Source organism: Sceloporus occidentalis, unplaced genomic scaffold, assembly GCF_023333645.1.
Source record: "Sceloporus occidentalis isolate IW3139 unplaced genomic scaffold, rSceOcc1.0.p SCAF_195, whole genome shotgun sequence".
Classification (NCBI taxonomy): domain Eukaryota; kingdom Metazoa; phylum Chordata; class Lepidosauria; order Squamata; family Phrynosomatidae; genus Sceloporus; species Sceloporus occidentalis.
The window spans coordinates 1-12,186 of NW_028317175.1; the positions used below are offsets into that span (position 1 = coordinate 1).

The window sequence follows — 12,186 nt, forward strand, 5'->3', positions numbered from 1 at the left end:
CTTAACCGGTTATAAACCTTCCCTTTGCCATCTTTTTACACCCAATCTCATTTACATGTTAAATACATAATCCAGTCCAATTTGCATTTATGTGTTTTAATCAATGCAGGCTGCGTCTTGTAAGCATTCATATATATACTTCTAGCGCTCCTATAGAAATCAATGAGAGTAGCTCCAGCCAATCACACGCATGCTAACGGCTGCTGCCATTGACTTTAATGGGAGTGCTACTGAACATGTACAGGAAGTACACCCGAGCATGTAAATAACCGAGTGTATGAAATGTGCTATCAAACCTCTAATATTAGTTGTGGCAGATGGCTTCTTTTGTTTGATCAGCATGGATTGTGTCAAAAGAACAAACTTAGGCGGAAAACATTTTGCCACCATATGTAACTTCATAGCAGATTTACCACGTATTGAAAACTATGTGACCAGATGATAGAGGTTTTGATCTAAAAAGGTTTTTGTTTTTTTTTAACTAACTTAGAACACTAATGTTAAAAAAAAAATTAAAAAATCTCTGCAAGATACTTAATTATTCATTGAAAGAATTAAAAAATATGGGTGTTTATATTGGGGAAAATTATTATTATTATTATTATTATTATTATTATTATTAGCCCACATTTACAGCTGGGTCTTTTTAATCGTTAAAAACGCTTGTATAACTGCATTAATTTACATTTTACGTAAAAGATTATAGCCCGGTAGCTTTTGCTAATTTTTTCTTAGGCGATTATAGCTTTCAGGACCTTTTAAGGTTTTTTCACACAGTTTCAGTTAATAGACACCTGCATGTATCCATTACTCATTTTTGATTTCCAGTCTGTGCCACCATAATTAATCACTCATATATAATACACTTTTGGGGTTTTTTTTTATTCTAATGTTGTATTTAAAAAAAAAAAAGATATGATGTGTGCACATTATTACAGGGAAACCGGATTTTACATGTCTGGTATCATATGGGGATTTAACATTTTTATAATCCGAGTTTGAAAGAATATCATTAAATGTTCCACAAACAGATATGCCGCCTGCCTTCTCTAAACAAGCTTATTAATTGAGGAAATGTTATAGACTTGGAGATACACAATGAAATGTTAATGTCGATGCTGACCTTACAAATCCAGAGCGTATGGCTATCGTCTCATCTGTTTAATGAACCCAGTAGTACAAACATTGTATCATATATTATGTAACGGAGAAGTAATCTTTATGTATCAAGGTTGGTTAGATAAGGGGGGAATAAGTGCTGCCTGGCAGTACAAATGAATGCAACTTTCCTTGTAACAACATAATCACACTCAATGTCAGGCAACAATATGTAACTGAATCATATAATATCGTTCTTGGAAGAAGTCCAAAGTTCCTTGGAACACTTTCCTGAACAATGTCATTGTAAAGAAGTTTACTCGCATGTCCTCGCCGTGAATGCTATTAATTTCTATGGAGGAAGATCTGAAGCTCCCTTGTTTGCCTAATAAAGGTCATGATTGTTTCGGCAAAGGGGAAGATTGCCAGGACTTGCATTACAGATATAAAATATCTCAACAGCTGTGTTACTAATCGCAGCTCTTGGTCAGCAAATCAATATTTTAAAAAGCCGATAGAATGACCAGTCAATGGGACTGTGTCCTGTCATAACCTGGGGCACGTTTGTGACATTATGGATACGCTAGGATACATCCAACCTCTCCAAAATAGTCAATTGTAATTCTGAGAAAAATACCTGTTTGGTATAAAACGTGGAAAACTTAGTGGGAAATTCCATAATACTCCAATATCACAATGTTGATTTTGAAAATGAAAGTTGCGTTTTAACAACTCTTCTTTATTATCTTTGTAGTTAACAACCAGCCGATGTTGCACTATATCAGAGATAAGACAGCAGTGCCGTATTTTTCCAATCTTGTTTGGTTTATTGGAATCCACGTCATTGAACTCGACAAGTGTGTTCAGACCGATGAACAGTAAGTCTACCAACTGTACGCCTTGTTTCAGATGCAGATGGTAAAAATGTACATTTGCAAGTAAAAAAATTTAATTTGTTATTCTGCTCATTTTTTTATGTATACCTCCTATACAGGGTTGTATTGTTTTGCCAGTAAAATTGGATTTACTAATTGATTTCTTTATTACGGGTACATTGGGTAGCGGGATGGGCAGTACATGGCCATACAGAGTAAGTGATAAAATGGAGATATATAAATACATATATACGACCATTTTCGGAAATTTTGCTATAGCAATTTTCCTTCAATTACACGAAATCTGGCAGATCTAACAGTTGTGTATTCTGGGACGTTCTCTAAGTAATAATAGGAGCATGGTGCTTTATTCATGCCGGTGGATTTATCAATGCTTCTGGTTTTACGCCATTGCCGAATGTTAATGTATGAAAACTGTTATAGGAAACGGGTTTGCTGCCAGTTTGGGAACAACCTTCCTTTTGTGTTGATTTTCTGCATTATAAACAAGTACTTAATCCTGATGGCCTTAATCTCCTGCGTTCTGAATGATCGTATGACTGCTTCTTAATTGGATTGCATGAATTATTCACAGCTTCTCCAGGGTCAGCAGCCGCTGTAGGAGCCTCCTGATGTACTAATTGAACCTTTGCTTGTTGTGCTTGAGTGATTGGAGTGGTAGCGTAATCCATATTCCGAAGCAATCTATTAAAGTTAATGTAATTTGGCTAAATTAATAGGCCACGCTGTCGTACGGGAAAGGATAGAACGAGAGGATGTGGCACAGCCTCTGGCGCGTGTTTCTTCGTACACTTAATGGAGTAATGTCTTGGGACTTAAACGCCCTCTCCCACAAAACACTCTTTTTTTTAACAGGAGGCTGGCATGGTTAAAACCCCAAGCGAGCGAGCTGTCGTCCTCCAACACGTTTAACCCACTGCTTTTAAAATTCCTTTTTTCCCCGATTGGTCTTTTGTTAAAATTAGAATTTGGATTCTATGTCTATAAAGTCCAAAATGTTTGTTCCCAAGACGCAAGCTATAGTTTAATTCAGTGTAATTAAAAAAAAAAAAAAGACATTTCCCAAGCAAAGTAGCAGCATTTAAAACAGTTATGTGTGTGTATGTGTATGTATGTATGTATATGAATTAATCAATTAACAAATTGTGTCCATTAAAATAATGTGAAATGGATCAGAAAGTCAGTGTAGACTTAATGCTGTAAATGACTACTGTAGCTGAAAACAGTTGATTTTTAGTGGAATATCTTCATAGGTGTACAGAGGCCTTTTATCACTCCCATCACTCCTGCGTTTCAATGATACATTGTGTTTGATAATCCAAGTTTAAAAAGCTAATTGATAATTAGAAAACCCTAATGTTACACAGCTAGAAGTTTCCTTGTATTTCATGAGAACCGCCAAGTGACCCCAAACTTTTTTAATGAAAGTGTGTGTGTGTATGTATGTATGTATGTATGTATATATATATATATATATATATATATATATGTTTGTATATATATTACATTTATATACCTTGATGCCTAATAAGCAAATAAAAAATAATACAAATAATCGTTTGAATGTCAGTAGAGGCAGGGATACCAGTCTGAGTCTTTGAGGCATCAGTACAATTATAAACTTTGCACACTGTTGCAAGGTACTATTAGGTCGTAATAGGCTATACAGTGTGAAGGACCAACATGATCATCAGTGGAGAAGGTCGTCATTTTCTCCTATATCATTAGAGCCCGATGGCCATTTAATATGCTTAGTATCTCCAAGTTTCTCAAAGCTGCTGGATTTAAGGTTAGTGAATAAACCCCCTAATATTTAGATTTTGCACCTTTGGCTGAGGCATAATAGCACAAATGATGCAAAGTAGTCATAGATATTGGGAAAGATACTTAGTTGGAGGCCGTGTGGTTGGTTTCTCTTGTCTCAGGGGCATGCATGAGACTGTATCTATCTAATGTATCTGACCGCTATTATTTGAACGGTTCTTCCCATTTCAGACACAAAAACAGAGGAAGCCTGAGCAACTTAGTGTCACAGCATCTGGATCACTTGAACTACCTTAATGACATTCTCATCATCAACTGTGAATTTCTCAATGACGTTCTTACCGACCACCTGCTTAACAGACTTCTGCTTCCTCTGTATGTCTACTCGCTAGTGAACCAGCACCAGGTAAAAAGCTATTTCAGTAGCGATGAAAGCAATGTGGTATTCCATAGGCACAATAACAAATGCACATATAAAAAGGTTCATTTAGTTAAAACTCTGAAGGCAGAATAGCAATTTATTGTACAAGGGAAGGATACACGAACTATATATATATTTATATATATATATATATTTATATATATATATATATATATATATATATATAGTGCTATATATAAATCTATAAAGAAAGGTCTATTGATTTTCATGGTAATGCCCCTGAATTTCTCTTAATAACCATGACCCATTTATTTTATATATATATATATATATACCTTGTTTGTTCTTGGTATTGTCCGATTTGAACTGTATCTTCCTCTTTCTATTCCCTTAGGCAGCAGACCGACCAAGAATTAGTCCTCAGGTGTCTTTGTACCTTCTTTCCCAGGTATGGTTTTTAAAATGAGAGGTCACCCTCGAGTAGTACTGTAGAGTTTCTTGACCCTGTATAATTGGACAATTTACTATGTAATATAATTTACTTTCTTTTGTGTAAAATACAAAAATCAGTAGAAGGATTGTGTCATCCTAGCCAGCCCTCATATTGTATGTAAACTATGGATGTAAACGTAAATTGGTCACCGGCAAATTGTGAATTCAAGAAAAAAATGTGGGTTTTGGTAATATTGAAATTCAGCCAAATCTAATTTCCCTTACAACTGTTTTATCCGCATAAGTGTAGTAGTACTGTCCTCGTGCAAATAAAATAATTTCTACATTATAATGCTTCACATGAAATTCAGGTGTATTTTTCTATTATTTATGGTTAACCCTTAGCACATGGGATTTCATTGATTTCTCTATTACTGGAATGGCTTTCAGCAGTTGGAGTTCATCCCATTTGGAGCTTTGCTTTAAAATAAATAAATGTGCATCGTCCTGACGCCCTCCAAGCATTTAACTTTATACAAGAATTGACCTGATAAACCTCTGAAGATAACAATGCTTGCTGGCAGATTAGGGCATTTCAATAGATCTTCTGAATAATGCACTTCCAGGCAATCTAAAGCCTTATTAAAAATAGTCTCAAAAAACAAACGAATATGCAGTTGACTGTATTGTCCGTAGTTTGTCCTTGTCTGAAGGATACTTGAGTTTTCAACACAGTATATATTAAAGGTGCCGTTCTGATATCCCACGTGGTTTGGGACGTTTTAAGTAGTGTTTCTGCAAATTAGAGCAATGTCCTATGAACGCGTTTTAAGGACCTCTGGTAGTTCTAGATCAATCACGCCAAAAGAGACTTATGAAGATCAGACCTCAGTCCGTCCACACTATCTGTCGCAGCTCATTTTGTGCTCCTTCCATTTGAGCGTCTATGCTCGTCATCTAATGTCCCTTCACACTTAATCTCTAAACTGTATCAATCTATAACCAACTTGCCGTCCCAAAGACACCCTGATCATATTACATTGTGGGGAAAAGACCTTAATCTTGTCTCAGAAATGCTCCATCAACAGTGGGATTCAGGAAACGGCTTACACATTTTTAGCAAGGTGGTACCGGCCACCCGTGGATCTTTACCTTAATTTCCCGGGTGTGGTGGATAGATGCTGGAGGGGCCAGGAGGGGCCGGGGAATTTACGTTTATGAACGCTGCATTAGAAACATAAGTCTTAGTACTGTTGAATGCCCAAAACTTTCCCAGAAAATTGTGCCATAATCTTTGCAAGGAATTTTTTTTTGTTACCTGACAAAACAGTATGCACAGATCGGATGTTACCGTTGAGATTAAGAAAGCTTCGTAATAGCGTCTGTGTTTTTAAGATCAGAAAAAAGAACATAACGACAGATCTGCTAAGATTTGTTTGCTTGGCTATTAGAGAGTACAAATAATGATGTCTAACAGCATGATTAATAATGTTTGTGTTTTTTCACCATTCATTAATTATGGGTGTCAAGGGGGGCAAGAGGGGGTACTTGCCCCCCCCCCATGAAATGTTAAGAGGCTCACTGGAGCAGCAGGGGAGGGAGAAACAGTAGTCTGTTTAGAGTAGGTTAACTAGAGGCACAAAAAGCCCTTCGTATCCCTCTAGCCGCTCTCCTCCCCGTTACTCTGGCAGCTGCTTCTTCATAGACACAGAGTCCCGTCTGGGCAGAGACACAGTTTGCAGGCTGCAGACACAAGGTAGTCCGATTTTGGTTCCAAACCTTTGTCGGTTTGATCTTTACCACCCCGGCTATTGTAAATGAAACGTCTCATATTGCTCAGGTACATGCTGCTCAGTTAGCTACTACTACTGGTCATCTAATTTATCCTATTAATGGGTAACTAACATTTGCTTCCCACTAGAAAACCCTCTCCTGAGATAACGAGAGGTAGACAATGGGGAGGAGGTAAGGAGGTATTGTGGTGAGAAGAAAGGTTTCTCTCATATTACAAGTACTTTATACTGATGTATAAAGAGTATTATGCATATAGAATGAGTTAGATCATATACAAAAAAACAATATTTCTTTAATTACAAAGTCATAAATACAATACATAGGGTCTGATGATAAAAATGCTATAGATAAAAAGGATCTTGCTTAAAAAGCTAGCAGTAGTACTTTGTTGAATTGCTTATATTGAGCCAAACACTGAATTTACTGTGAAGGAGCATCTTCATAAGCAAACTTATCAGGAAAAAGTCATTTTCCCTCCTTTATGCTAAGACATTAAAACATTTCCCACCGACATTAAAGGTAGACAGCAAAGGAGGTCTTCAGATAACATTTATGTAGAATAATATCAGCAACCTGAAAGTGCTCAATCAATTGGAAATGGGTGTTCAATTTTAAATAAAAAATGCACAATCCAATACAAATCTCCAAGTAGTTACAGTTCGCTTCCGACATAAATGCTTTAGTATATCTGACATATTGAAGCATGTATATGTTACTTTTCTGCTGACATATAATGGCTAATAATGCCGTTGTAATATCCGTTTAGTAGAAAAATGTATTTTATTCATGGAATTTCTAAGCATGTTCCTGCTTTTCATATATTATTACATTTAGGCTCTGGAACACTGTGATGGTGAACTAATACCTTCCAAACATTCTGAGCTTCCGTTATGAACAATGTATGAGTTACATTTTAGGTTATTTGGACACAATTAAACGTGTATTCATCTAATAACTATTATTCACTTTAATTGTTTTAAGGTTTTTCTGGCTATACATTATGCACCTCTGGTGAACGCTTTGGCTGATGTCATATTAAATGGAGACCTGTCGATGTTCTCAGCCAAAGGAGAACAAAATGTTCAGAGAAGTTCTGTAAGTACATCCTTTCCATGCTGTTTGTGAAAATGTTTTGGTGTCTTCAGAAAGTATTTAATGGTAACTGAATCTTCTTATATTGTTGTAAATATTTTTTACTGTAGTACAAACAGATGTATAGAGCGTTTTTATGTAGGCAAGGTATCAAATGCTCAGGAGGTATGGAAACTCTCACAGGAAGGTGCTATAAGTGGGAAAGTTGGACCAAGCTCAACTCCATCCAGGTTGTCAGGAATCTGAGCTGCGGCTGAGCCAGATCCATACCCTTCTTTATTATTTCCTTACGGAGCGGGTGAGTCGGGTTCAGCCTGGTTCTGGTTAATGAGTCTAGCACTGGATCTGGTTTGGCCCTGCCTTGACTCATTCTGTGCAGCCGCTTCAAGTAGGTAAGAGGGTATGTCAGGGATTTCACGTATTAGAGAAACCTGCCATGCAAATGATCACATCCAATATTACACAGCGCTGACTTGTAAATGCAAAAAGTAATATGCCTAAAACAGGTTTTGATGTATTGGAAGACACTGGCATTTTCTGTTAGTATAATTTAGCTTCATGGAAGCAAAATATTTGTTCTGGGAGAGATAACAGGGACAAAGTTTGATTGTGATGCACATAATGAATATAAAGACTTCTCTGGAAATTTGAAAAAGCCGTCCAAATATTAGTAGGACTAAATGTGTGCAACCAGTTGAGCTTGATAACGTGTTTAAGAAGAAATGCCAAAGATTGTCTGTCAAAAAGCGGACTAGGATGACATCACTAATAGAATAGATACTATGAATGAGTGAGTGTGTATTTGAAATTGTAAATAAAATACTATTTGTGGACCTTTACACATTTTTTTATTTCAAATCTGTCATTTACTTTTCTTGGTGTTTCAATTTACCATATGCATTTTTTTGTTCCTGTAAGTGACTACTCCACTGCTTTGGATCTCTTAGCCTGACTTGCTCTAGTATGTTTTTTTCCTTTTTTTAAATGTGTATTCTCTTTATTTATATTGGTTTGTTTTGCTCCAATCTGTTGATCTGTTATCTCTTTGACTTTTTTTTCTTTTTAATTTCTATTTTTTCACATTGTATTTTTACTTGTATCCTATAATTTTTGACTTCCTGATGGTATCTCATCAGCCAAAGCACCTTATGCTCTTTTACATGCTGATGAGCCAAGTAAAGCTGCAAACATGCTGCTTGCATTAGCTACTAAACGTAATCGTGTACCTACACCCTGCCAGGGAGTTAAATAATGTTCAGGATTGGGATATTACTGATTGCTTGATTCAGAGTCAGTCAAGATCTGGGCAGATAGAGGACCTCTTGGATGATCATAATTAAGAAATGGCCAGAAACATTGTCCGTATTACAGCTGCAGCAGACTTTTGGACTATTTGTACGATAGGTACAATGGACTTTATTATCTTTATTCCCAAAGGGGGTAAAAGTAAAAAAAAAAAAATACAACTTATAGAAGGAATGAAAGCACTGTAAAGTTCTCTGGCATGACAAACCCTGTTGATTTTTGTTATATGGCTTTTTAGTTTGCTTCGATATTATCTCCAGTTTTGTGTTGTCTTAGTTCTTTAGAAATACTCTCTTCTCAATTCCTTAGTTCCAAGCTCAAGAAACAAATGAACTTCTCTTTAAAATACCAGAGGTAGCATATCTTTCTTTGGTTACATACAATTAAAGTTTTACCTTGTGGTAAAGAGTTCTCAGAAGAACAAAACTAAACTGCACATTTCCTGGAAATGTATCACTCATACAACTAAAGCGACTTTTGGCTATTGAAGACTACTTGCCAGTGTCTGTAGATACGTGTAACCACTCTTACATGAATTCTGTGTGGTGTTTTTGTCTGATGATCTTGTTTAGACTTTTGTCCTTGGAAATGACAGCTGTTCTCTTTTTTGGAATCGGCCTGTGTATCATTAAAAGTTGTGTCTGACTGCACGCTCTTATTATTTATCTTCCTGTTGAGTAAGAAAGGCTCCCATCTGCTTCCTGTACAATACAGATGTGGTTTGGTTCTACCTGCCCGTAGTTTTTCAGTCTTTTAACCTACTTTCTCCTTCCCGTAACACGAAGAATTACGGGTACTTACAGACTCTTCATGTGTTCATACCAAAACAGGAGTTTTGTCTGAAGACAAAGACCTAGCGTTTTATATAATGTAAAGCATTTACATTTTTACACATCTGTAATATATTAAACTTAAATATATGTTCCCACCATTCGATTTTATTATTTGACCCGTGCTATGAGGAAACCACTTCTATTTCACAGCATTTCCTATAGGGTGAATTTTGATTTCAAGTAGTTGAGTAGTAGCAAAGAAATGTTATCTTTCATTGTTAATTTCTTTTTAAGAATATCTCCATAGGTAAAACTACCCGTTACAATGAGGCATCTGATTTTGAGTGTTTTTTTATTGTTATTATTATTATTTCACACTTCAAAGTAGTCATGGAATTTTACCTTTCTCTTTTGTTTAGAACATAAAATCTTCTGGTGCTTTACTTCCTCTCTACTAAGTGACACAATATAATATTACTTTTTATACAACATTCCACACTTTTGCCCCCCTTCCCATTTATAAACTAAACTTTACCTACCTTAGCTTGATATAAATGGAGACTTCTATCCTGATACTGACACAAACCTTCTAATCGGTAGTGAAGGCAGGCTAGGCATCCTTGTTTTATAAATGAATTCTCAGATGCTAGAAAATGTAGTGTATTGGGGTCTGGCCTACCGTTCTAAGAGTTAAGGGTTTACGCTTACATTTATTTTCACATTTCTGCCGGAATTATTTACCAATCGTTGACTTCTAATTTTATCTTCCATTCTGCCACTTCCGTCATTGCCTCCCCATATATTCTTGTCTACATTTCCTTATCTCAGAGACCCCATAACGACTTCATGCCCTACATCTCTTCTCCCCAGACATTGTTCCAACGGCCCTCTTAGCTTTATCCACGGCTTACACCTCTTCTCTGCTATCGTCACATATGTGCCTCTAAGGGTTCTCTCCTGTTTGATTCCTTACAATGTTCTGTCCAGATGTTCCCCAACCTTCACCAGTTTTAAAGCTAGTCTGAAAGTCCATTTGTTCAGAGACTCTTCCTGAACCAAATACCCTTTGCTAATATTAATCAGTCCCTGCCAACCTTTTGATAGGCTTTATTGATCCTTTTATAAAGGGTTTGGTTGGTACTTTGATTTTTCTACTTTTTTGTTTCCATCCATGTATGATCTTATCAATTGAAGTCTTATCAGTAAATGATAACTTTGAGTGAGTATAGCTTAGATTTCTTTACTGTATGTATAAATATATAATTCTTACACTTCAGATTTCCAGTATATATTTCTCTGTAAGACAAAAGATACACACATTTCACATTCATGACCTGGTCATCGTCTTCTATTGCATGGCTTGGCATGCTTGAGTTAGCTGGAAGTTGAAAATGTCAGTAGTGAAAGAGTATGAAATGTACTGTACCTTTTGTCACATAATTATTTCTGTGATTACTGGCCGAGAACAAAGCTTCCTGTTTAGTATTAGTTGGAAGTTAAAGTTTATATCATAATTACCTTCATATACTCAGGAGCTTTTCAGGCTCCATTGAATTCCTATGGCCTTTTTAAAACAACGGTCATACCGTGGTTATATATTGTCACGGCTAGGAATAAATTAGATTTGTCACTTACACAGCTTTTAACAGAACCGAACAGGAGATAAGAACCGTTTGGCCCATCTAGTCTTTCCATTTTCTCAGACATCAATCAGTTCTAATCTTAGATTCAGGATGGCTTTATGCTCGTCCCATGGAAACCATCTCACTGTATAAGACTCTACAGCTTCTCATGGGGGTTGTTTGATTTATCTACCACCCTTTCCCTAAAATAAAGTAAATCCTTCCATCATATCTGAACATCCAACCCTCTAGTTTAAGATTATGACCTCTTGTTCTAACATTTCTTCTTATTTGAAATAAACTTTTTTTTTTAAATTTTGTGATTTGATTCTCATTATTATCATCTCTAAAATGAATTGTGTTTTCATGTAGCTGTTGTGACTGTGGACTATTATTTTTTGGTGCCAGTCATATACAATAACCTAATGCAAAACTTAAGGTTAGCAGTGCATAAAAGGAAATGTGGTGTCTTCACAATTCTTAATCTTTCGTGTATATATATGTATGTGTATATATATATATATATATATATATATATATATATATATATATATATATATATATATATATATATATATGTATATATGTGTGTGTTTTTTATAACACTGTATTTGGTTCTATACAGGGGGAAGCCAGTGTGCGATGCTTCATTAAGCCGCAAGAGACTCTTGAAAAATCTTTAGAGATTAGCAGACAAAGGGGGAGGAAGAAACTGCAAAAGAGACCAAATTACAAAAATATAGGAGAAGAGGAAGAGGAGGATAAAGGACCAGAAGATATTCAGGAAGATCCAGATAAGGCTAAAGGTTCAGAGAATAGCCTCAAAGGCATGAAGGCAAATGTCGATACTGAAGGTGAGGCAATAAATCAAAAGCCACTTGTTTTGGGTATTGAAAATGATAGCAGCTTCTAGGGGTGTTGCACCTAAGAGACCTGACGTGACTTGATCAGTACTCATTACTGTATATCTACTTTTGGCCCACTCTGTATACTAAATTAGATTCAGTGGGGATTTATCTCTTAAAGGG

The 12,186-nt window shown here is 36.0% G+C and overlaps 1 protein-coding gene across 1 annotated transcript in view; it reads left to right on the plus strand.

The window, feature by feature from the left end:
* Window positions 1–1,852: 1,852 nt before the first annotated feature.
* Window positions 1,853–12,186, plus strand: part of LOC149278283 (protein CLEC16A-like) — a gene marked incomplete at its 5' end in the record, with an annotated part of 52,851 nt that continues 42,517 nt past the window's right edge. The window contains 5 exons of the mRNA XM_089502119.1: window positions 1,853–1,976; window positions 3,990–4,164; window positions 4,535–4,588; window positions 7,348–7,461; window positions 11,784–12,012. Coding sequence (XP_089358245.1) covers window positions 1,853–1,976; window positions 3,990–4,164; window positions 4,535–4,588; window positions 7,348–7,461; window positions 11,784–12,012 — 696 coding nt within the window. The remainder of the gene's footprint in view (window positions 1,977–3,989; window positions 4,165–4,534; window positions 4,589–7,347; window positions 7,462–11,783; window positions 12,013–12,186) is intronic.